This window comes from Balaenoptera borealis (assembly GCF_965194805.1).
Source record: "Balaenoptera borealis genome assembly, chromosome: 14".
NCBI lineage: Eukaryota > Metazoa > Chordata > Mammalia > Artiodactyla > Balaenopteridae > Balaenoptera > Balaenoptera borealis.
In genome coordinates this window covers 52,048,990-52,076,168 of record NC_138875.1, presented here as the reverse complement: position 1 = coordinate 52,076,168, position 27,179 = coordinate 52,048,990, and the positions used below count along the sequence as shown (strand labels likewise).

At 36.0% G+C, this 27,179-nt stretch overlaps 2 protein-coding genes across 7 annotated transcripts in view; one reads left to right on the top strand and one right to left on the bottom strand.

The window, feature by feature from the left end:
• The window catches only part of LOC309610562 (uncharacterized protein), a 651,150-nt gene that overhangs the window by 439,971 nt on the left and 184,000 nt on the right, over positions 1 to 27,179 (bottom strand). The window contains exon 1 of one of the 2 annotated variants that reach the window (XR_014234018.1): positions 7,900 to 8,006. The exons of the other annotated variant lie outside the window; for it this stretch is intronic. The gene's annotated coding sequence lies outside the window, so the exon portion shown is untranslated. Of the gene's footprint in view, positions 1 to 7,899; positions 8,007 to 27,179 lie in introns of those variants that run through there. 2 annotated transcript variants of the gene reach the window in all.
• Positions 23,178 to 27,179, top strand: part of RBBP8 (RB binding protein 8, endonuclease) — an 82,941-nt gene continuing 78,939 nt past the window's right edge. For 3 of the 5 annotated variants that reach the window (XM_082353538.1, XM_082353537.1, XM_082353536.1), the window contains exons 1-2: positions 23,178 to 23,316; positions 25,856 to 26,060. In XM_082353538.1, coding sequence (XP_082209664.1) covers positions 25,952 to 26,060 — 109 coding nt within the window. In that variant the 5' untranslated portion in view covers positions 23,178 to 23,316; positions 25,856 to 25,951. The remainder of the gene's footprint in view (positions 23,317 to 25,855; positions 26,061 to 27,179) is intronic. The other 2 variants (XM_082353541.1, XM_082353539.1) reach the window with 1 other exon arrangement.

Below are 27,179 nucleotides of genomic sequence, written 5' to 3'. Positions count from 1 at the left end.
ATCTAGCCCAAAGCCCTTATTTTACAGAAATGGAAGCTAATGCTTAGAGAAAAGAACAAATTTGCTCAGGTCACCAAGTCAAATAGAATTTGGTTGAATTCATGCAATATACATTTATTGAATGCCGACTTTATGCCAGGAAGACCTTATGCTAGGTGTTGGAAGTACATTGGAGAACAGGCAGACATAGGTCCTGACCTCACTGAGTTTGTTTTTGAATTGAGCTATACTTGACATATAACATTTTATTCGTTTCACATGCACAACATAATGATTTGATATATGTATATATCGCAAAATGATCACAATAAGTCTATTAACATCCATAACCACACATAGTTACTCATTTTTCTTTTGATGAGAACTTTTAAGATCTACTCCCTTAGCAACTTTCATATATACAGTACAGTTTACAGCTTTTGAGTTTGCTGTGGTCCCACTTGTTTATTTTTGCTTTTGTTGCCTTTGATTTTGATGTCAAATGCAAAAAACATCACCAAGACCGATGTTAAGCTGCTTACCACCTATGGTTTCCTCTGGTAGTTTTATAGTTTCAGGTCTTACATTCGAGCCTTTAATCCATTTTGAGTTGATTTTTTTGTATAGTGTTATACAGTTGGTACAGTTTCACTCTTTTGCATGTGGCTGTCTAGTTTTCCAAGCACCATTTATTGAAGAGACTGCCCTTTCCCCATTGTACATTCTCAGTTCCTTTGTCATAAATTAATTGACAACATGCATAAACTCCCCTAATATTACTGTACTGCTGTGTATTTCTCCCTAAAAATCTGTTAATATTTGCTTTATATATTTAGGTATTTATATATTTATGTTGGGTGCATAAATATTTACAATTGTTATACCCTTTTAATGAACTGACACTTCTATCATTATATAATGACCATCTTTGTCTCTTATTATAGTGACTGAAAGCCTGTTTTGTTTGAGATAAATATGGCAACCTCTGCTTTCTTTTGGTTTCCATTTGCGTAGAATATCTTTTCCCATTCCTTCACTTTCAGTCTATGTGTGCCCTTAAAGCTGAGGTGAGTCTCTTTGTAGGCAGCATTAGTTAGTTGGGACATGTTTTTTTTTTTTTTTAAAGATTGATTGATTGATTGCTATGTTGGGTCTTCGTTTCTGTGCTAGGGCTTTCTCTAGTTGCGGCAAGTGGGGGCCACTCTTCATCGCGGTGTGTGGGCCTCTCACTATTGTGGCCTCTCTTGTTGTGGAGCACAGGCTCCAGACGTGCAGGCTCAGTAGTTGTGGCTCGTGCCTCGTTGCTCCACGGCATGTGGGATCCTCCCAGACCAGGGCTCGAACCCGTGTCCCCTGCATTAGCAGGCAGACTCTCAACCACTGCGCCACCAGGGAAGCCCCATGTTTTTTTATTTATTCAGCTACTTTATGTCTTTTGATTGGATAATTGAGTCCATTTACATTTAAATTATTGATAAGTATGGACTCACTATTGCCATTTTGTTCACTGTATTCTGAATATTTTGTAATTCCTTTGTTCCCTCTCTTCCTTTGTGATTTGGTGATTTTCTGTAGTGGTGTGCTTAGATTCCTTTCTCTTTATCTTTTGTGTGTCTACCATAGGTTTTTTGCTTTGTGGTCACCATGAGGCTTACATAAAACATCTCATAGTTAAAATAGTCTGTTTTAAGCTGATAACAACTTAACTTCAAACACATACTAAAGCTCTACATTTTTATTCTCCCCCCCAGCCAACATTTTGTTTTTGATATCACAATTTACATCTTTTTACCTTGTGTATCCATTAACAAATTATGATAGTTATAGTTATTTTTAATACTTTTGTCTTTTAACCTTCTTACTAGATTTATAAATGAGTTACCTACCAAGATTACAACATTAGAACATTCTGAATTTAACTATATATTTTACCTCACAAATTTTAGTATGTTGTTTTTATTACCATTTATCTCAAAATACTTCCTAATTTCCCATTTTATTTCATCATTGACCCATGAGTTATTTAAGAGTGTGTTACTTAGTTTACAAGTATTTGGAGATTTTCCACACATCATTCTTGTACTGACTTCTAATTTAATTCTCCTGAGCTCAAAAACATACTTTGTATGATTTGAATCTATTTAAATTTGAGACATTTTAGAACACAGAACACGGTCTAACTTGGTAAATGTTCCATGTACATTTGAAGAAACACATGTGCATTCAGTTGTTTTTAGGCTGAGGGATCTACAAATGTCAATTAAACCAAGATTGTTGATAGTGTTGTCTTCTACACTCTTACTGATTTCTTGTCTACTTATGTATCAATTTTTGAGTAAGGGTTGTTGAAATCTCCAAATACAGTTACTAAATATAATTATGGATTTGTTCTGTTATCCTTTCTATCAGCCTTTGCTTCACATATTTTTTTTATTTACATGATTAGATGCATAAATGTGTAGGATTATTAGGTTTCCTTGATGAATTCACCCCTTTATCATTTTGAAATCACCATTTTTGTCCTCAGTAATATTCTCTGATCTAAAACCTATTTTGTCTGATTAATATAGCCACTCCAGATGTCTTTTGATTAGTGTTAGCATGGCATACTTTTTTGATCCTTTTACTTTTAACCTATCTGCGTCTTTATATCTAAAAATATGTTTATTGAGGGGAGTACACAGTTGGGTTTTGCATTTTTATCCAATCTGACAATCTCCATAAGACCACTAAACTCTACCTGAGGAATCCCTCTCTTCTCTATGGCCTGGATACTCTCTCCTGGCAGTAAGCTGGAGTGATTGTGGGACTCACCTTGTTTACTCTCTCCCTAGAGATAACTGTTCTTTGTTGACTGATGCACAATGTCTTGAAACCAATTGTTTTATACATTTTACCCTCGTTGTTTTTTAGGTGGTAGGGTAAATCTGATTCCTATATCTTCATCTTGGCTGGAAGCAGAAATATTAATGCTTCACTCTTAATGTTATATCACCTACAACCTTCTTCAAAGGAATGTTCTCAGGTTACTAGAACCACTTCTCATGGAGAGCTGAAAGTGCCTGGAAGTTTACAAATCCCTGGAGCAGCCAGTAGGCAGTGACTGGTTCAGGAGTACGAAAGCCTGTTCCTTTGCCTCTAGGTGGGATAAATTCTTTCTTTGTAATTTATGCTCCAGCGCTCCCTGGCACCAGGTTGAGCTAAAATCATACCCTCGCTTTTCTTATTCTCCTTTCTGGTCCTTCCTTCCTCACTCCCTAATTAGTTTCATATCGGAGCACATTTCTAATAAATCACTTGAATGTGAATCCATATTTCAGTGTCAACTTTTGGAGAATATACAACCAAAAATTAACTTGCATTTTAAAATTTCTCTTCTGTAAAATGTCTCCTTGATTGGTCTACCTTGCTTTTGCTCCCATATTTTTTTGAATTGTTCACTTGCTCAAAAGAACTTTCGAATAAAAGTGTTGAGCTGAATAGATATTTAGAATATATCCAATCACACTCCCTCATTTAATAAATGAAGCAATTGAGGCTCAGGATGTTAAATAACTAATCCATGTTTCCATACTCTAAGGACAATTGAGGCAAGCTCAAAATCAGGTTTTCCTGATTTGGGTTTATTCAAGTGAAACATGCTCTTAACTTCATTGTAATCAGGTTTTACTAGCTGTTGGATAGTATGTTGCAAACTTTTACGTATGAATATTGGCAGATATGAATGTTTATGCAAACTTTTTCTGCAGGTGCAAGTTTGTACTTGTACCAGTTTGACTGCCTTCCTCATTTTATGATCTGTGAACATTAACCCTTGGTAAAGGGTAAAGTGAACACTTGCATTTAAGAAAATCTTTTAAATTTAAATCTAAAACCAAAAACTAATCACATTCACATCTCTTTCTCTCCTCTTCTCTCTCTCTCTCTCTCCCCCTCTGCCCCACTTCCCTTTTCTTCTCTCAATCATAGCCAATGTGAATTTGAAGTAAAAATCACAGAGTCTTCAATAACTTACTAGTGTGCAGTGACCCTATAGAGTGCTGTGGTCTTGGGACTGGTGGCCATGTTGAACTTTAAGCAAAGAGAAGACATGGAGCTACTTCTGGATTCCATATTTCATCTTTTTCAGTTTATTCTTATTTTGTAACACATCCTTCAGTACTTTCTTAATTTTACTTTCTGGTAGATTTCCTCAATTTTATCTTCCAACTCCTGTTGACTTTATTTCTGCCACCATATTTTTACTTTCCAATATCTTTTTTATTCTCCAAAAGTTCCACTTTTAGATAGACTTCTGTTCCTGTTTCATGTATTCAGTATCTTCTCTTGTTTCTTTGAAGAAATTAATATAGTGGATATTTTAAATTATTATTATTCTGTTCCCTACACTATTTTCTGTAAGTTTTTATCTACTGGTTTCTTTTTGTCTCTTTCATGTTAGATACTCTCTGTATCTTAGAATGAGGCATAAAAATACCGATTTGCAACTCTGTGTGCCTAGGTGGGACTTATTTATTTATATTAGGGTGATGTTGACAGGTAGGCTTAACATTAGAGTAGGGTTTCTCATCTTTGGCACTACTGACATTTTGGATCAGAAAATTATGTAGGGAAGCAGTGAGGAAGGTGGAGGATGTGCTGTCCTGTGCATTGTAAGATGTTTAGTAGCATCCCTGGCCCTTATCCAATAGGTGCCAGTAGCACAACTCTCTCCTACTTTCCCCAGTTGTTTACAATCAAAAATTTCTCCAGATATTGCCAAATGGCCCCTGGGGGCAAAATCATCCCTAGTTAATAACCACTGCCTTAGGGTGATGAGAGTCTTGAGAGTTTCTTGGAGAGAAATTCTCCAGTTTTCTGCTTTCAGGGTGAGGAGTATGAACCTGGTTACCAGCATTCAGAAGCCACGCAGCGGAATGGATCTGGCCATCTCACTATTCAATATAGAAACTTTGACCTAATCTCTGTGGTAGGCAGAATAATGGTCACTCAAAGATGTCCACATCCTAATCCTGGGAACCTGTGAATATGTTCTGTTACATAGTAGAGGAGAATTGAGATTGCAGATAAAATTAAGGTTGATAATCAGTTGACCTTAAAATGGGGAGATTATCCTGGATTATACAACTGGATTTAAATATGAAAGAGGAAGGCAGCAGAAGCAATGTCAGAATGATGCAATATAAGAAAGAGTTGACTGGCCACTGCTGGCTTTGAAGATAGGAAGGGGCCATGAGCCAAAAACACAGGCAGCCTTTAGAAGCTGGGAAAGACAAGAAGACAGATTCTCCCCTAGAGCTTCCAGAAAAGAATTCAACCTGGCTGACTCTCTGTATCTTAGAATGTCAACCCTGCTGACAACCCTGCTGATTTCAACCCAGTGAGACCCATTTTGGACTTCCGACCCCCAGATCTGTAAGATAATAAATATGTGTCCTTTTAAACCACTAAGTTTCTGGCAATTTGTTACAGCAGCCTTAGGAAACTAATACAATCTCATTACTTTACCATTTACCCTCAGCTCTGCCCGGTATTCTCAAGTCCAAAACCAACCTGGGACAATCTCTCCCAGCATGAATCAACAAGTCCTACCTGTCTTTCATCAACGTTGAAGAGGGGCAGTCTCCAGGCTTCTGGGCTGGGGAAGGGATCTAGGGAGCAAACTGTTCCTTAAGCATATTTTCAACCAGTCCTCTACTTCAAACTCCGCCCCCCCCAATACCCAAAGACTATTTAGAGGTACCTTATGCCTCCAGTTCCTGAAGTTTTGCAGGATTCTGCGGAAGAGACAGACTTGCTTTTATTATTGCAAGTAGACTTCCTCCTTCTCTGTTCTGCTAAATCAGTCACCACTCATCCTCATTCCCTCTTCCAAAATTTATGGACACCTCTCGTCTGCTACCTCTCATATTCTTTTTGATCCTTAAGAGTTCATGCTGTTTTGATTCTTTACTATCATTTTAGTAGACTTTAAGAAATAATGGAAATAAACACCCATGTTCAACTACTATGTTTAACTATTCTTATTTTTAGCTGACAAAATTTTATTGGGCCCTCACTGTGTACTAGATTTTTGGATAAAGCCTCATGTGAGTTACATTATTTGAATTTTACAATAACCCTAGGGGTTAGATACTACCACTTACATTCACATTTTATAAATGAAAGAGATGCCTGATTTAGGTTACAAAGCTAATATGGAAGAGAATTGGGATGGAACCCAAGTCTATTTGACTTCCAAGCCTATTTTCCCAACCAATTATGCAATCTTGCTAATTTTCACAAGTTACACTCTAGAGCAGGGGTCAAATCCAGCCTGTCACTTGTTTATAAAATTTTATTGGAACACAGCCACCCCCATTCATTGACTACTCTTTATATCTGCTTTTGTGCTACAATGTTAGAGTTGAATAGCTAAAACAGAAACAATCTGGCCCACAAACCCTAAAATACTTAATCTCTGATCCTTTACGGAAAAATCTGCTGACACCTGCTATAGAAAATAACCTTATTACTAAGTGTTGAGGTCATGGTGTCCTCAGGTACCTAAAACTTTTGTTACTTCTATCAAAGGCATTCTTTTTATTGTTCCCTCAACCTTTTGTTACCCTGCAGATAGCAATCTTTGGTCATGGTTAAAAAGGAAAGTCTCTAAACCAATCTCCTTTGTAATCTCCTATACTCAGTCATACTTGCTCCCTTTTCTGTGCTACTACCTCAGTTATTCTAATTACAGTACTTAATGCAGTTTGATTCATATAACACTTACTAGTTGTGATTCCCCTGGGATCTAGCAAGTGTTGTCCCTGAGTAGGTATTTCCTCAATAAGCATTTATTAAACACTTTCTAAGTGTCTGTGCTAGACACTAGAGATACAAAGATGAATATGGCAACTTGTGATTAATATAGTCTATTTAATTAGGCACAAAAATAGAAAAGAAGCTGAGCACCAGAGGTTGAGCCCATGCCCCTGCAACAACTGCAGCAGGATCACTGTAAGTATCAATACTTGGATAACAGCCCAGACCTACTCAATCAGAATCTCTGGAGGTAAGGTCCAGTAATCTCTGGAGGTGAGGTCCAGTATAAACTTCAGGTTATACTTAAGCAGGAAAGTTGTAGAATCACTCCATCAGTAGATAGAAAAGACTGTTTCTAAATGTGTATCATGAGAGAGTAAGAACAAATCTCACATGATCTCTCTTAATACAAACGAATTTTTGTCAAAATGTGATCTTGTGTTGCTCACTTCCTCCATCCAAACGATTAGTAGACGTGTTTAACTGGGAATCTGGACATTGCTCCTATCTCTTACTAAATTTGTCTTTTTTCACCATTGTAACCCTGTACCTGGCACAGTTCCTGGCATACAGTAGTTATCATGAATTTGTGTTCAACTGTTGAATATCCAAAGTAAAACCTCTCCAAGTTGTCCTAGTATGTAGAAATAGGAGTTTTTCCAATTTTAAGACTGGAATGGTATGAGGATCATTTGAGTACAGGAAAGATAACACACCCAGGCAAATGTTTGGTCAATCCACATCTTGTTTTCCTCCCTCTAGAAATGCTTCCTTCAAACTCTCAAGGCCACTGCCCTTGTGGGGAATATCAACACCCCCTCAAGGCTGAGCTAGACCAAGTGGACTAGTGGAAAGGTCAGGCATTATGGATTCTTCTTCATTGTAATCTCTTTCTAGAGGCTTTAGTCTGCAGAGCCATGGAGTACATTTAAAAAAGGATTACCTACCTCTGAGGATGACAGACTCTCAAGTTATCTACAATGAGAGGTTTGTAACAATGGACGTTTGCTGTACCTGACACAGATCTACCCCTCCCACTAGAACTCTGAATTATTTTGCTGGAGGCTACAACATTCTGAGCAGTTTGTTGGGAGTTGACGGGAGGTGGGGATAACTCACCTGGTACAAGCTTAGCAGAGCTGAGCCGCTGCAGCTTGTTGGGCTAGCCTTTGATGCAGACTGGTTGGACGGGTTCTGGATCTAAAGAAGAACCGGTCTGACTGGCCTGTTGTGCCAACATATTCTGGTGTGATTCCATGTTCCACAGACGGTAGAAACCTGCCCAGCCAGTTAAATGAAAGGCATATTAGGTTATCCACTGCACGCCTTATATAGCTTAGATGCAGCAGAACTCTTCCACATAGCAGTAGTGTCTAGCAAACTCTAGCGTGGTCCACAGAGGTGTCTCCCACTGATTTACTGTGTAAGTTCATAGCTTCAGGGAAAGTCAGCAGTGAAACACCTTCTGCTTTTGGCCAAGAGCAGACGTTTTCTAAACAAATGGAAGGGTAAGTTAATATATATTTTATCTTTCTCTATTTTCTATGCACTTTTAGAAATTTAAGTTCAGAAATGATGTTTAAGAAGATATCTATTTTTAACATGGTAATACCTGCATTATATCTTTTATATAAAGCTGGTTAGATATTTTTATAATACTTGCATATATGTTCATTGATTTGCTTGGATAAATGTTATTTGGTATATAATCACTTTTGCTATACTTTTTGTAAGTTGGGCATGGCTATGGTTATTAAGAAAGCTGGGTTGAATAATTTTGCTAAATATATTTCACCTGTTAATGTTGCATCTTAAGCTATCTACTTCTTTGATAATATACTATTATGTTTTACAGACTGTTGCTATATGGTAACATTTTATATGGCAAATCTAATTGTGGATAAAATAATAATTGCCTTTTTAAGGCATTAAAAAAAATAGTGCTGGCCTGCTTGGTGATCTTCAGTACATAAAAAGAACAATTCACAGCAAGAAGTGAGGAGTGTGAAAAACAAAGATTGTGGAATCTGGTAACTGATTAACTATTGGAGCTCAAAAGCACTTGCTGAGCTGAATAGAAAGGAATGAAGACAGGTTTTGTCATGCCTATTAGGTCTGAAAACCTTTTTAGGTTAAAGAATATTTGGATCTTCCTTTAATTTATATTATATTTTAAAATAATTCTTTTACCTCTCATTTTCATTGATCCAATTAATTTATTTTAGTAATTTGTGTCACTTGAAATGAAAGTTATAAATCCCTTTATTTTGGCATACCCTTAGTTATTAATATTAGGAACTGAATGTACACACCTTCTGGGCATTCAATCTAACATAACAGCTGACACATGAACTTTACCTGGGAATTAAAAATTGCTTTTTAAAACAGATTTATACTAAATACTTTCCCTTCAAGGACTATCTGTAGGCCATCATATGACTTGCCTTGAACTGAGCAAGACAGATGCATCCTTTTCATTGTCCCTTTAGAGTCTTCACTTTGTCATCATGTTCAGACTCAAAGGCTATAAGAGTTTCTTCAGGATGTTAATAAAGAATTTTTAAAAAGTGAGAATAAATGTTCAAATGAGATTGCAGTTTTTCCAGGGAAACCTTTTGGATGCTTGCCTACTCCAAGGCAATTCTGCATAAAACTTCTGATATTCAGCTGAATTTCTAAAACAGCTATGTAATGTTGAATCTGCAAAAGGAATGTGCTGATTCAGCAAACCAAAAATTAATTTTATTCAGCATAAACTGTATTTGGACAATTTTTGGAGAATATGGACCAAAATTTTTAGTTAGTTGAATTTTTCTCTTTTCAGTTAGTTTTCAGGCTAAATATAGATATATGTCACTAGAGTATAGTTTTAGTGGTTCTGGTAACTATATTATATATAGTAACTTAAAATTTTTAAATCTTACTATGTTTAAAATACAGGGCTTGCTCTTCAAAGATAAACTTAATTTGGGATTCCAACTTATTTATTAAGCGTTTTTTATGTTTATGGTTTTGAGGAAAGCTATTTAGGAACTAGATATATACTTCATATAAAATTTGTGCGTAAAATTTCAAGTCTAACTCTACATTTTGGGGGAGGAGTCAACAGTTTTCACTTAATGGATTTTTAGTTTCAAATATATGAAAGTCCTATTAAATATGACTTTTATGTATTTTCCATAAATTGATTCCTTTAAAATATTGATACATTGTGATGTTTTGATTAAAATTAAGGATACGTGGATTTATCTATCAAATTAGGAGTCTGTGTTTGTACACGTATGTGCGTATGTATTTTACATAGCCCTGCATTATCTGAGGGCCCAGGTCAAAAAGTGTTCTAGTCATTTAAAAATCTTTTTATTCTCTAGGTCTAGTTAGGGACGCATTCCTCTGTCTTTATTCCTGGCAACAGTTTCACACAATGACTCTTTTTGTCAACCATGCTAGCTTTCTTTACAACTATAACCTCTTTCCTTCCTGAATATATTCATGTGTTTCCTACCAAAAGCACTTAGAATCATGACATTTTTGAGCTAGAAGGACTCTTTAAGAATAACTAATGAATTCAACTTCTCACTTTTTAGTTGAATGAAAAGCCCCCAAACGTAGCTAAATCACTACTATACAATCTAAGGGTAGAGGTGGTACCAGAACATCCCAGCTTCCTGATAGCAGCCCAGATGAATATTTGTTTCACTGCTCTACATTGATTCTTCTGACTACTACATGAAATCTGTTGTGAGTTCTAAAGGATTTGTAAAAAGGTAAAATTTTGTTGTATAAGTTATTTTAAGGAATATTTACTGAACCAAGACATTATTTGCTTTTATATTTTAATCTATATAATTATTGCCCCCAAACTTCTTTGGTATAGTGGCGGAACTTATGGGGTTGCCATTGGCAATGAAGATGACAACCTCTTCAAAACCTAATCTCTTAGTGCCGTCACAAAATTGTGAATCAAAATCATAAGAGTACCTCACATTCCTTTATATTTGCCCAGATTATTTGTGGATCCTGCTGTCATTTTCTGACTTATTATTACTTTAAACTGTCTCAACTGTTTATTTTCTTAGTATGTATTATTCTTGTATTGTTTTAATCACTCTTATATGGATATAGTTTAGGATTTGCTTAAGAAGGTTGTACTTCTAAAATTTGGTTAGAATTGACAGGAAAATTTCAATAAGGTTATGAAGCCCAGAATTGCAGGACTCAAAACCCATCTTAGAGGGGACAAAACCTGTTATTTAAAGGGTGAGCTCTTAATAGAGTGCTTTGAGCACAAGTGCTCGAAAATGCTTTAAATGTCTTTAACTTGAGGAATTCCAAGGAAATAGGACCAGAGAAAGCTTGAGAACCAAAGGCTCAAATTTTTCAATTCTGATTCTTGGAGCTAAAAATTAATTCTCCTAAGCCCCTTCTCTTTTTACAGGTAAAATCTTTCCAGAGGGATGTTTCTAAATTTGGTAAATTTAGTTCAGTCCAAGTGGACTCTGGAAAATAATTACTTCCATTTGTTTCTTGTCTTTACAATCAAGAAAAAAGGTAGTATATTGAAAAACATATGGGTTTTTGAGCCAAACTGAGATGGGTTTGAATACTGACTCTGCTACAAGCTAGTTTACCCTTGGGAATTATTTAACACTGAGTTCTCTTTTCTCCATCTGTAAATTAAGGAAACAAATACCATTCTCTAAGAGTTGTAGGAAAGATCAAATGAGATATTCTGTGTAAACATCTAGCAGAGTTTCTAGAACATAGTAGGTGTAGCACGTCAATATTCTTCCCACCTCTTTAATAGAATATATAATAAATTTCAACAAATAGCTTGAGTAAGAGAAGTCAAAGCTTAACTTAGAATATACATTTTCTTTTGATCAGAGATAAAATTAAATCAGCAACCTTGGAAAGCATTAAGATTTAATATTGGAAAACATTTTAATCTTATTAAATTAAAAAAATTAGAAACCCATATAATTGCATCCAATTAAAGAATCACTTCAAAGATGCCTTTGTTAAACGTATTCTGAGAGCAATATACCAAGGTGATTAAAAGGCTTAATTTTTAAAAATTCAAATTTCAATCATCTATACCAAAAGAAGGAATTGTGACATAGTCCAAATTATACCTTGCTTGTGCCTAGTATCTGAGTTTTTCAAAGGCATTTTACATCTATTTATATCTATTGTATTATTTCATATATCAGATTAGTTGGCCAAGGATTTCTATATGCTCTAAGGATTGTGCTTTCTACTACCAATTGAATTATTTCTTCAGGGTTCTAGAGTATGTTTTTTCCTCCAAAAGATTCTCTTAGGAATTAATTTACTGTAGGTCAATATGAAATTATATTACATTCCTTTGATAGTAAATAATGATAGAAAGAGTGAATCCAAAATTGGATGTAAGAAGGTAGAATAGGATTTAACATGTTCTAAAAATATTAAATTAGCCTCAGACAGATAAACTGATTAGGAGATGGAGCCAATAAGCAAAGTTCACACGTGAGATAGTCATGAAATGCATGTTAGTCAGAAGGGAGTTCAGAAGAGTGTGAAAAAACATTTTAAGAGCTTATCTAATGAAAGCTGGGTCAATTGACACATCTTCCAATGTGTGAAGAAAGAACAGGAAAGAGGTTATGACTTCATATTAGAACCAACAAATAGACCCACTTCTAACACAAGCTGATCTTACTGAGCTCTTGCAGTCAACTTTAAGTTCCTGAAAGATGTTTAACTGTTGTACAAATAAGCGTTATGTGAATACTATAATTTGAATTTATATCCATGGTAAATGCATTCTGTTTTTCTCTTAGACTGAAAAGCGTGTATGTAGATGGTATACCTAAAGACAAAAGTACCACTTCACCAATTTAGCCCACTAATTATACATTCTTATTAAAACTATTAAGATACATAAGCAATTTAACCTTATGTGACTATTCATTAAATTAGTATTTAATTTGCATTTAATTTTCATGCATACAGAGTGGATATTACTATAAACAATTGAAAAGCAGGCATATATTTTTTAAACATTTCTATATAAATAGCTAATTTGGATAACACAGGACTAATAACCAAACTTGCTATGCATCAAAACTGACTGGGAAATAGAGAATGGTATAGCTCATCGTGTTAAAGACATATAGTCTTAAAAGTAATCAGAAAACTATTAACTTAGAAATTATGTATTACTGACAAAGTGAAAATATAACTTACATGGCAAATTTTTTTTCAAAGTTCTATCTTAAGTCTACTCCCTTGAAGGTTCTGTGCCTATCCCTTCTACAATGATTTAGATTAGGAGTGAGAAACACTTCCTTCCAACATGAAAATATTTTAAATCTAATGAATTTCTGAATGCATCTTGAAACATTAAGAAATACAATATCGATAACTTTCTGTAGCTTGCAGTACAATATTTATGGACACAGAGCAATATTATAGAGTTCTGCGATGAGGTCTTCTAGAAAAAATTTACATTTAACATATACAGATTTTCCTCAACTTATGATGGGGTATGTCTCGATAAACCCACTGTAAATTGATCGTAAGTCAAAAATGCATTTAATACACCTAACCTACTGCACACCATTACTTAGCCGAGTCTACCTTAAATATGCTCAGAACACTTACATTAGACTACAGGTGTGCAAAGTCATCTAACACAAAGCCTACTTTATAATAGTGTTGAATATCTTAAGTAATTTATTGAATACTGTACTGAAAGTGAAAAACAGAATGGCTGTCTGGGTACAGAATGGTTTACGTGTACCAGCTGTTTACCCTCGTGATCGCATGGCTGAATGGGAGCTGCAGCTTGCTGCAGCTGCCCAGCATCACAAGAGAGCATCATGCTGCATACTGCTAGCCCCTGAAAAGATCAAAATTCAGAATTCGAATTATGGTTTCTACTGAATGTGTATGGCTTTCATACCATCATAAAGTTGAAAGATCTTTAAGATCAAACCATCTTAAGTTGAGGACCATCCATACAGGTCTACATTTGGAGGTCCCCTAACTGAAAGTAGATGAAATTTAGTCTGAGATGAAAGGATCATTCGCATTTCTGAAGATATTAATATTGTGATCAATTTTCAAACATATAATAAGTAATGAATGATAACTACCATCTACATAGCAGTTTTGTGAGCTGTTACCTTCTGTTCTATTCACTGTCCAAGTGCTTGCTTGACAAAATTTAAAACAAATATATGTTGCCCAGGAACAAGTATACTGCTTTTTAACTATAATATAGAACTAACCACTGGAACCTGACTATAGGCCAGGAACCAGGAATCTGGAACATGGCTACAGTCCATTCAGCAAGAAAAGCTGTTCAGTCCATTCCAGCACAACAAAACCAGTCTCTTTTCCCACAGTTTTACTTTTTAAGATGAATGACATGTTATTCTAGTCCAACCAGTAAGTGTAAATTAAACACATCTAGTATAAATTAAATTCTCAGCAGTTCCTCTGGTACCATAACAAAACATGCGTTAATGCTAATGTTAAAGCCGAAAGTCAGGTGAGGTGTCAGGTTTTACCTGACAGGAATCTGGTTTGCACTGCAATGACTGATGTAAGCAGGGCCCAAGAGGAGTCCAGTATATTATTATTATTGAACAAATATGGTAAAACCACTTTTTCCTTGGTTTAACAATATACATTTAACTAATACACTGTACAACTAAAATAGATTTTTTTGAGAAATGAGTACAGCAATTTCAAATGGAAATAAGGAACTTTAGCCAATTTTTGTCTGACGTATTTGATCCATTCCCACAAAACCTGAGATGCACAGAAACTTGATCTTCTGTGAGAAAGGTATTTTCTAATAAACTACATTTCATTTCCTGAATTTGGTTGCCAATTTTTGAAGAGCCAAACAGCCACAAAATGAACAATCAGTACATACTCTGTAAATACTTTTATATCCAGCATTGATTCAAAGACTTTATTGTTTAAGTCTACACTGGTAAAACTGTAATAAAAATAGATTGACTATGTTGGACCCTCAAATAACACTTCTCACTATAGTAAAACACAGAATTTTGAATGCTACAAGTTTGTCTTGGACTATGTCCAATAGGGTCTGATTACAAGAACTAATTCATTATAACCTATACTGTGATCCTGGAGCATGGCTCTGAAGAATACGTTAGATGAAGGCTCTAGTCAAGTGGATTAAAAATAGAAAAGTGAATAGCCAGTTATGTGCTCTAATTAAGTAAATACCACATTTGCATAATGATAGAAACTTAGCTTAGAAAAATGAGGAAGAAACAGGTACAAATAAAAAAGAAATCTGATTAAAATCATATCCTTTTTTCATTTAACTTGAACTATGTTAGAATAGAATAATTATCTGAGTTTTAAAAAAACTCTTTCTTAGAAGGTGGTTAAATTAGCTAATGAACTAAAAAAGGGAAACTGGACTGAAGAGGGCATAGATATAAGAAAAAGTGGGGACACACACTACTGAACACAGCCCAGTAATAGCAGATACTATTTTCAAAAGGATTTATCAAACATACTCAGGTCTTCACTAAATTAGCTCAGATCATAATCAGCTTGATACCAATGCTCCCTTTCTTGGACTTGAAGCTGAATAGATCATAAATCTGTTAAATAAATGATTCCTTACAACCACCAATTTCTGAAATAAATGAATAAATTAGTTTCTCCTTTCTATACAATTCTGCAGTTCAGCTAGATAATGGTTAAAATCCCTTGTAATATAATGGAAATAACAATATAATAATTACCTGACTATTTAACTACCAGACTTATTTAAACTTAATAATTTGAATCAAATAAGATGTGTAAAAGCACTTAACAAATTATTATTTAATCCAATCCCTTCTATAATTATAAATCTCTCACAATTTGCATAGCAATTCAACAATTTCACTATAATTATATAACGTTAGCAATTGGAAAGATCTCTCTGATTAGCTGTAGCTCTTAAATTTATCTATTATTAACAACAGGTTCTTACACTATTTGAATACATATATATAATCATTCAATCCTTAACAATCTTGTGAAATACCCAAGGCTTATATTATTACCTTCATATCACTGATAAACAACTGAGGCACACAGAAGTTAAATTACTTGCTTAATAGGATTATAATTACAAATTATAATTCATTCAAAAAATCCGGTGGATCTGCTGCTGATTTCCCACTATCAACCTATACAAATACATTACTATATACTTACACTTTCCAGAGCTCACAATGATTCCCCACAGAAGAACCTTTGCACATGCCTTCTGCCTGGAAAGCCTTCTACCACTCTGTTCCCAACTGGCAAGCTTTAAGTAATTTCACATATAATACCTCATTTTTACAACCACCCTTTTGGACATACTAAGTATGAGTATTCTCATTTTCCAGTTGAGGAAGTAAGACTTGTCTAGGAAACATGCAGATAACCAGAGATAGGGCCAGAGCATAAACCCTGATCATCTCTTACTCAGGGCTTGCACAGTACCATTGGCTGGGAATATGGCCATATGCCATCGTTGACTGTAGAATAATGCCACAATTTTTGGAGCACTTCCTGCTCTGGTCCCTTCTGAGAGTACAACATAATTCAAGGCTCTTCAATCTATTTAGTTTTAAACTTACTACATGAAAGAATCTAGCTGGGAATCTAGTATAAACACTTCCACTAATTCCATTAGAAGTCAATTTATATTCATCTCTCAAATGTCCACATCTATTGTAAACCAAGTAAAAGGGCATATGTGCCATAATTACTAAGAAATAAAATTATTATTGCAAAAAAGTCTAAAAAAACTGAGATTAATTCATAGAATAGTGCTTCATTCCAATCCTGACCAAGAGAGCCCAGTTTATTTTCCTCTTCTCAATAAGACTTAAATTAAATTTCTATCAAATTTAAAAGTCCTTATAGTAACCTCATATAATATAAAGCTTTCTGAAGTAAACAGAAAAATGTACTGGGACTGCAAATTAGCCTTTAGGTAATAATTTTTTAATAATTTTTCAGAAACGTTATTTGGTTATTTTCTCAAAAGCATTTTCTAAATTAAAAACAGAAAAGCACAGAATAAGCTTCACAGAGATTCTATTTTTCAAAAATAGCATGGTGTACTGAAAAGATCATAGACACAGGACTCATGTCCAGAAGACTGGGTTTAAAGTCTTGGGTCAACTTACCTACTAGTTTGTACATATAGTGCTAGTCACACCACCTAATTTATCAACCTTTGTGAAAAGATGAAAACTGTACCTGTTCTACCTGTATGATACAGTTATTTTTAGGTTCAAAAGAGAAGTAGGAACAGTACTTTGTATTTTTATCATCGCAAATTTTTCTTGAATCCATTTTCTATCAGTATTAAACAAACCACTTCCCAACTAATGGGAATTTCAGAGTACTAGCAATAAATCAAAAAGTGCAATTCTTTTATGGCTTACATTATCTATATCATAATATTCTTTAAAACGAGTTTAGATAGATCTGTACATAGTTGAGAAGAAAATACTCCTGACAACAAAAGGTCATTTGAATCTTCCCCTTTTTATTAGTTTATATTTCAAATTCCCTAAAGCTTCTGACCATTTGACTTATCACCCAAACCAGGACATTTTTTAGAGTAAATGGCAGCCCTGTTAATAGTTAAGCCAGAAGAACAGACATTAACCAAAACTGTTGCTGGTAAGCCAGGGCATATGGTCATTTTATATAAGTGTACTAGATTTGGGAAGAGGAATTCTACCTATCCTAGTCTGCAAAAACAAATTGTCCCAAAGGGTGAGAAGTGAATTAAAACATAATTTAATTTCACTATTCACTTCTAATACTTCCGATTATAACTTAAGTAAAATAGAAAAGTATTGGCTAAAACCAAAGGCCTCCTCTAAGAACTGAATTTTAAACGTAAAACATTTTTGGATCAGTAATTATCAAAGCTTCCTTAACCTTAGACTGACATATGGATTAGGAAAAGCAAAATGTCATTATTTTTTAAAAAGTCTATTTTTCTCAAACATAGTTAGAATAAGAAAAAAATGGAGGAAAAAGTCAGCCACTGTGTTTGAAGACATATCTGCAATTTGTGAGGCATGAGTACATTAAAGATCACAACTATTTGCCAGCAGTGAATAAATTCATTAATTCATAGATGGAAAAATTACCATTTAAGACATGCATCATTATTTTTTTAAGTGGACAAAGCAATGAATATTAAACGTGCTTGCTCCTGTGAACCCATCAAGTAATGCTTTAATTAATAGACTCCAAGTGTCAGTGACTTGTTCCTACAGTTAACTCTTCATAATATTTTCCATTTACATTACTGTAAATATTGTTCCCACAGTTTCCATCAGGGCAGCATTATACATATGTACACAGGACAATGTTGTATAGAACTACATTTACTGGATAAAAAGATAAAGATTGGTTTTTCAAGATTCCCAAAATACAATCCACTTTTCCACTCTACAGTCTTAGGGATCACTCAAATTCTTTTATCATCTCTGCAGCGGTTAAGCTCTGAGGTTCTTACAAATGCCAGTGTTACAGAAAGGGCCTAAGGGCTATCTTAACAAAATTCCTACGCTTCATTAACCTATACTGCAGAGATATGAAATACTGCCCAAGCAGCCACTGTATACAAACTGATGACCTGGAAGAAAAAGATGCCTCTTTCCATTGACAATAAATAGCAGATCATTAACATCCTGGATCAGCCCACCATCATTTAAACCTATGCCAATAGGCAAGCACACAGTATACTGTATAAGACTATTTATCAAGTATAAAGTGATAGTTCCTAAATTGGAAAAATTATATAGCTAACAAAACTTTGCCCATTGCTGATGTGAAATGAAGTAGCTAAGTACTTAAAAACACAAACTACTTTAATAGTTTATAAAGGAAAATGAAGAAGGTATATGTAGCCATAGTGATAATCAAAATAAATAAAGTTTCTCTACCTAAGTTGGAAGTTGGCTAGACTACATGAGGCTAATTTTTCTAATCAGAAAGCAATGTATAATCTTTAATGTCTTTTATAAGCACTTTAATGACCACCTAAGACTGTCAAAAGAAATACTGTGATACTGACATCCTCCATGAATGTTAAATATCTTTTAATATCTTTTAAAACAATTATAAAACTGCTCAACCTAACTGGAATCTCAGCACCATCGACTCAAATCATAAAACATTTTGGCACTTGGGGCAAGATCACTAATTGATGTGTACCCCTAACCCCAAACAACACTTAGTAATTACTGTAAACAACTGTTTAAAAATTAAATCATGTTCATTTAGGTTGACACAAATTTTGACAGCATAATTTTCCATTATGTTAATACTTCTCTCCCCTCTTATCCCTCTTTATTATTTTTATCTTTCTCTTATTATCTCTTTTGTTCTGCTCTTAAAGTAGTTCTGACTGTAGGTATACAGCTCACTCCAGTTTACTAGTATTTTGTGTTCGTATTAAAGGTGCTGGACATTATTACGTAAATAATCATAATGGGTTTAATCACTAAATTTTTTGCCTGGGGATACAGGCAAAAAATTTGCTGGGAGGGGAAGAGAATGGCATGATGTGTAGAGTGGGAGAGAGAAGGGAAATGCCCAGCACAAATAACAGAAATAGCCTTAGAGTAGGAAACAGCTCCATAGGAATCAGCTCCATCTTGGTTCTTCAGGTAAATCATGTAACCTCATTTGTTCATTATATATGCTAGGCATGTTTTGTGCCAATATGGTAGCCACTAGCCACATGTGAGTTTGAGCACTTGGAATGTGGCTAATCCAAATTGAGATGTCCTATGAAGGTAAAATACACATCAGATTTTAAAGACTCAGTATGAAGAAAAATAATGTAAAAGGCCTCATTCATAAATCTGTATATGGATTACATGTTGAAATGATAATATTTTAGATAAATTAGGTTAAACAAAACATTAAGTTAATTTCACCTGTTTCATTTTACCTTTTTAAATGCGGCTAGTAGAAAACTTTAAATCATATATGTGGCTTTATTAGGTAGTACTGTTCTAAGACTCTCTGATAAGAACTAGGAATACCGAGAAGAATGAAGAAAGCACAGTCTCCGCTATCAAGAAACCCCTTGCAGCCTAGCTGGGTAAGATAAAAGATATAAACATAATTACAATATAATAGCATTAAATGCAGTGACAAAGATACATATAGAAGGGTATGGGAGAATGAGGAGGGCTATTTGTGGAAGGGGGTAGGAAGAAGGGGTGAAGAGAGACATTAAGGTAGTCTCCTGGAAGCTGCACTACCTGAGCTAAGTCTTAAAGGATAAGTAGAAAGGGGGTGAAATATAAAGGATCTGGGCGGAGGTAATTTCAAGAGAAGAGGATTGTATGAGCCAAGACAATGAAATAGCAAAGAGCAGGAAGGAGGAATATAAGCAGTCTCCTGTTTTAGAGGGAAAGGATAAGGTGCGGGGTAGAGGTGCAAGGTTAAGAAGGGCTTCTTTGACATTTTAAAGGGATTGAATTTTAATCTTTAGGCAATTGAGAGCCACTGAAGGGTTTTAAACAAGGGAGTGCCAAGATCAGAAATAATGGTTGGGCATTCTGGCAGCTGTGTGGAAACTGCATTTAGGTGCAAGATTGGAAGCATAGTCTAGGTAAGAAATATCAGGGCCAAAACTAGGGCAAAAAGAGTGAGGATGGATAGGAAAGCACTAATTCAGAACTCTATTTAGGAGGTAACATCAATAGAATACAGTGATTGACCTGTCCTGACTCCATGGAAAGGGGGTTGATATTATTCTAAAGTGATGGGAAGACCCTGGCATGTCTTAAGCTAAGGGAGTGTCATGTTCTGACTTAGGTTTTAAAGAATCATTCTGACTGCTGTTGGAGAATACACTGTAAAGGGAAAACAGTGTAAGTAGAAAGATAGTTGATTTAAAAAAAAAAAAGGGAGGCTATTGATGCAGAAGAGGTTTAAGATGATGGTGGCTTGGCCCAGGGTGGATACAGACGAGGTGATGAGAAGCAATTGGATTAGGGTTGCATTTTTCTCTGCAAAATGGTATTGCCTAATTCACAAAGTTGAGAAAGGAAAAGGAAATTTCAGGAAGATCACACTTGTTGAGTCCCATTGTCTTATTTAACCAAGAGGTGAAGGTGTCTGCTGAGAGTGAGAATACTGTATAGAGGCTTGAGGAAAACAGTGAAGGTTTGGAAGACAGCAAAGGAAACAGAAGGAGCTAAATAAAGGCTATTTTAGAGATTAATTGGTGCCCTATATGAGGTCTGAAACCATGTAATTTTAGTGCTATCAGTCTAACCTGTTATGTGATTTTCCCATCACAACCCTCAACTACCCAGCTGTAGGAGGTAAGCAGATTGTATAGAATGAATCAACAAAGAGTTGCAGTTGTAAAATGGCTTGAGTTAGATGATTTCAAAATCTACATAGTTCCAAAATTCTACAGTTCTAAGAATCCTAGAGTTTTTAGTACACAATTTTTCTCATTGTGGTTAAGTGTACATATATAAAAGTTACCGTTTTAACCATTTCACCACACAATTTTTAAATTGAGTAACCTAACCAAGGGCCTCCAATACGTATGCTAGGACATTAAACTCCCAACCCTCAAGGTGGCAGTGCTGGGCCTGAGGTGGCTGGAATCCTAGTTTCTGTTACCTCTGGATGGAAGCAGTCTCATTTTTTATCACAATATGTAATACAAGTATTCTTTTTCCAGGTACTGAAAAAGTTTGGGAAGCATTGTTCTAAGCCATAAAATTTGAGAAACCCAGTATTACAAAGAGTTCAAAATATCTGCTTCTCTGTTAAAGAAGTTTTCTCATAGAAGTTTTCTCATAGGACTTCATAATTTATATGTAGGTCTTAAGGCTCCTTACTGGAGGCAGATATCTACAAGTATGCCTACTGTTTCCACCGTTAAAGTGATTATCATAAAATCCCATAAAGAGAATCTAAGAATTTAGAATGGATTCAAAGATATTCTCCGCTGAAATGAAAGAGATGAATCCCTAAAGGAACGCCCAATTCATTCATTTTACACGGAGACTGACTCTCTGGCAAGCACTGGGTTAGTTTCTGGTGATAAAAAGGTGAACAAGACATGGTTTTGACCTTAAGAAACTTAAGAGTCTAGGTGAGGAGACAGAATTAATTAAATAAATAATGAAAACTGCAGTAAGTGTCAGATAGGAAGGTACATAGCACATAGTGCTATAAGAGGATCTGATAGAAAAGACTAAAACAAGATAAAATTTGGAAGTGAATGATACTTTAACAGGGTAATGAAAGTTCATCAGCTCTCTTTTTTAAAGATGCCAACGTTCCTACAGCATTGCTAGGATGGTACAGAAACATCCTGTTATGTCCACTCGCAAGGAGTAAGCTGTGATACTCATCCCTTAAGACCGGGAATGAACGAGAAAATTATTTTACACATTTTATATCTATGATTTCCCAAATACAACTCTACTTTTTAAAGTTTATAATATCCTCTGTCTTCCTCCCAGGTCTTATAAGTATTAAAGAAAAGTACTGAACTGGTTTAAAAAATATTATGATACTGTCTATTCTGTTTATTTTCTTCAACTTCATATATTTAGAATTTCTAACGCTAAAACGCTTCTTTTAAATAGGAAATATAAATAGGAAAATATACTAACAATTTGAATGTTTATAAACGAACAGCCACATAAAACGTTGACTTAAAAAAATTACCTAACAGCATGTTGTTCCAATAAATAATGCGTCACTTCTGATTCCGTCTCATTTCAGGTTCGTCAGAAACTTTCTTTAACCTGTGCAAAATATACATCGTTCATTTTGCTACGCGGCCTCGCCACCCAGTCCCGTCAGGTCGCATCACTAAACTGTAGGTAAGAGCTACCAGCCGGAAAGCTACGTTAGATTGATCTGTATCCCTTCCCTCCTCAGTTAACTTTTACTTTCCATCTGGTACAGGCCGCTCCTACGTGCTTTCCCAGAAACGGGCTTAAGTCAGACACACTGATCACTTCTTAGGAGAACGTAAAGCTCCGCAGACAGAACAGCGTGAGCTTTCTCCAGGCCCTCTCAAAAACGCGGTGGTGCCCGCCAGCTCTCGGAGCCTCTTCTGACGGCTCAAAAGAGGAGCTCCACTCTCCAGTCACCGCCCAACGCGGTGGGACTCAACGCCGACCCAGCTCCTCCGCAGCGGTCGTGAGGGGCACCACCTCGCTCCGCGGCGGGAGGAGGAGGAAGAGGCGTGACGTCGCGGGAACTCCCACGCGACGTTGCGTGACGTCGCGCGAGGTCCGGGCGGGGCGAGCGGAGCCGGCGGCCCTCGGGCCCTCCCCCAGCGCTGGAAAGCGCGGGCTGCCCCGAGGGGGCAGCTTGGCTGCTGGCGGTTTGGCAGATTAGTGAGGGAACAAGCAGAAAAGCGAACGGCCGTCTCTTCCCCGCTCCAGAGCGTGCTCGCATTCCTGCTGGGGATTTCGAGAATCTCGAGGCAATCTTGCCGTGAGTAGAACGAATCTCTTTCCCCGACCCAAAGCGCTGGGTCCTAGCGGGCTATTTCCGGTCTGGAGCTGCCGGCTGACCGAAGGCGTTTGGACCCGGGGTGGGGATGGCTGTATGGCTCTGGGGCTGAATCTGAGGAGTCGGCTGCAGCCGGCCTAAACTCCGCGGGAGGTAGACCGGATTGCGGACGAGCCAGCACTCAGTGCTGTTCCCTAGTCTTCGCACCAGCTGAGAACTTGCCTGCTGGCGCCGGGCCCGCCACGCGCATGCGCCGACCTGCGCCCGGGGTCGCCGCGCGGGCTTCCGGCGCCGGTCGTGCGGTTTGCTGGGGGAGCGCTTTGGCGAGGGCGGACCGCCAGCCCTTCGCGGCGCGGGAGGAGGCTGACGCCTAAGGGTCCTGGGATGGGAGCCACTGGACCTCTGCTCTGCTCGTAAGAGCAGCAGTCAGAGTCCCTATTCAGTTTGGCCAGGGCCCTTGTGTGAACTGAGGAGCGGCTCTTGCCTCACCTAAGAATGTGTATGGTGTGACAGGAAAGAAATCTTCTCTTGAGCACCTTCATTGTGGTGGTTTATGGTTTACACTGCAACAGGAAGCATTGAAATGTGTTAAATTTTTGCAGACTGTTGAGCCCAGGATGCAACTTGAGAGGCGAGATGCACATTTTTGAGAAATTATTCGTGCAGCGAATAACGGTTCAATATCAAAAGAAATGCCAGCAAAAAGTGCTAAGCATGCAAAATAGATTGGAAAGGGTTTTAACTTTTGAGTTGATGTGGAATACAATATATTGAATCAAAAACTGGAAAACACTCTGAAATATTCTTGACTTAATAAGCATCTAGACACACAGACGCACACACTGTAAAAGAGCAAGAAAGATGATTGGCATAACACGAGTATCTGAACAGCTTAGTATTGATAAATTGTTATGTGGGGGGAAAAAAACATTTAACCTTTTTATTACCCCTGAAGGTAGCTATATTTATTAAAGGAAGCTTATTTTACACTATTGGTTTTAAACTATTTAATACTAAAATATACAATTTTAAATTGTTCATTAAAGTAACTAAAACTTTGTTTTGAACTTTTTGATTAATACAAATAGTTAACTTTTTTTTGTTTTTGTTTTTTTGCTTCTTAGAAGTATTTTGGAGTTCATTGGCATCACAACTTGAGTTGCAGCGGGGACGTGGCCGTAGTAGCCGTGTCCTAGTGATGTGACCTTGGGCGAGTCACTTAGTCTCTTAAGCCTGTTTTCTTCAACTCTAAAATGAAATTAATAATATCAGTAGTAGCTGTTTTATACAATTGTGAAGATTAAATTAAAAGGGAATGTAAAACAGCACACTCCACTTAATAAATGGTGGCTTTTATTGACAGTAGTATAGACCCATTGATTTATCTTTTAGAGTTAATACATAGTTGAATACAAGCCTCTTTAGAAATTAAAAATAATTTCCTAATATTATGTAAAATCTAGTACTTGTTCAATTTTCACTGATTATCTTTAAAAAAAGTATAATCACAATTTTTGAAAAGCTTAATAAATGTATTTTTATTTCTGTAGTGCTTTATAGTTTACCAAGTGGCTCTGCACATAATATTGCTCCCTTTAGACATGCCGTTGCTTATCTTAGCCTCTTCATCAGAGACCTCAGGAAATGGTTAGTAAAAGACACTTAAATCCGTTTGGGCACTTGTTAGCAATGGTAAGGCATTGAGTAAGAACCCGGATGTGAGGGTTAGTAGACTTGTTAATCATTTTATTTTATTTTTTTAGTAGTAGCTAGTTAATGGTTTCAGTTTAAGAACACATATTAAAATATTTATTAATCCACTTGAACTTAATAGCCTGTTGCTTCCTTCAGGGGCTACACAAATAATAAACTTAATCATTCACCTTTATTCTGAGAGACACAAAATAGCTTCACCCATATTTGCCTTGTTTTTAGATGTTTCTGTATTCATAGATCTTGGCTGTGTCTGTATCTTGCTCACTGATTTCATTGTTATGAGAAAGCTGTTCAGATACTCGTGTTATGTCAATCATCTTTCTTGCTCTTTTACAGTGTGTGTGTCTGTGTGTCTAGATGTGAATGCTTATTAAGTCAAGAATATTTCAGAGTGTTTTCCAGTTTTTGGTTCAATATATTGTTGTATTCCATATCAACTCAACAGTTAAAAAAGCAATACATTCTTTTAGAATGTGGAAACAATACTGACAATGAATGATTACAAACCTCTCTATATCATAATCCTTTCAACTTAACATAATGTAGGTAATTACTTCCTCATAGGTGGAATAAGAAAAAATTTGCCTGAAAGTGTAGCTTAACTTAAGGCCGGATAACTGAAATTGGGGCTTTTCTCACCATACTCATCTTTTTTCCTCACTTCCACCCCCTCAAATTCTGAAGTGATTGATCATAGGTAAATAAGGAAAACTTGAGATCAGCTGCCTGGGCTTGAAGTCATACTGATTTCAAATTACACAAAGATAAATGCAGAATTCACTTATGTTGCAATCTGTTGTTTCAGGTATTTGAACTGGCCAAAGACAACTTCAGACCTGTATAATGTAACAGAAAAGGTCAGAAAACATTAGGCAGTAGAAGTGTGAGCATATTAAGTAAGATGAACGTCTCGGGAAGCAGTTGTGGAAGCCCTAGTTCTACAGATGTATCTAATGACTTTAAGGATCTTTGGACAAAACTAAAGGAGTATCATGATAAAGAAGTACAAGGTAATTTTTTTCTGAAATACTTGGTAGCAGTATTCTGCTGAGACTAGAATAGTAGTAACTAATTTTTATGACAGTTCAAAGATCTCATTTTTAAGGGACCTTTACTATTCCAATTTTGGGAGATTCATTTTTATGGTTGAGTTGTTGCTTTTTGACTACAGACAACTACCACAGAATGTAGCTCTTGCACAGCTTGTAGTTACTTTTGGTAATATGTATGGTGTGGTGGAAGGGGCATAGAAATTGTTGACCGAAGATCTGGATTTGAATTCTAATTTCATTTATGTACTTGCTCTGTGATCTCAGCAAGTTACATAACCTCTAAACTTAATTATCTTCTGTAAAATTATTTGCAGGATTGTTTATTGACATAAAAATACTACCTAAGTCATTCGACAAACCTTCAGAATTTGTGTCTCAGTGCTTAGGTTTGCCACCAAGCCCTGAGACCCAAAAGTAAATGGCAGTTTGCCTTCAAAGAGCCTGCAGTCTGGTAGAGAGAGAGTCATGTGAACAGATAATTAACAGTATAGTGAACTAAGAGCTAAAAGGTTTATATGAAATGCAATGAGCATACAGAGAATTGAGCTGTTGCGGTTAGGTTGAGTGTATAAATGTTATATATGATTGTGTTAAAATGTACTATTAAAAGCTAAACTATTAAAGCTAAACTCAAGGTTTGATAGTAAGCCTTAATATACCTATCTAATTCTGTGACTTTCATGTAATACATTTCCCCCATGTGTGGGAAATGCTTCATCTTACATTTGTTTCTTGATTACCTACTGCAACCATAGGTTAATACTACAGTGCTTTATAGTTTTTTCTTTTCCCCTCAGTTGAATAGCTTTCTCTTTTTTTAAAATTGAAGTATAGTTAATTTACAATGTTGTGTTGGTTTCAAGTGTACAGCAAAGTGATTCAGTTACACATATATATACATATATATATTCTTTTTCAGATTCTTTTCCATTATAGGTTATACAAGATGTTGAATATAGTTCCCTGTGCTGTATAGTAGGTCCTTGTTGTTTACCCATTTTATATATAGTAGTGTGTATATGTTAATCCCAAACTCCTAATTTATCTCCCCCACCCCCGCCCCCCCAGTCCCCTTTG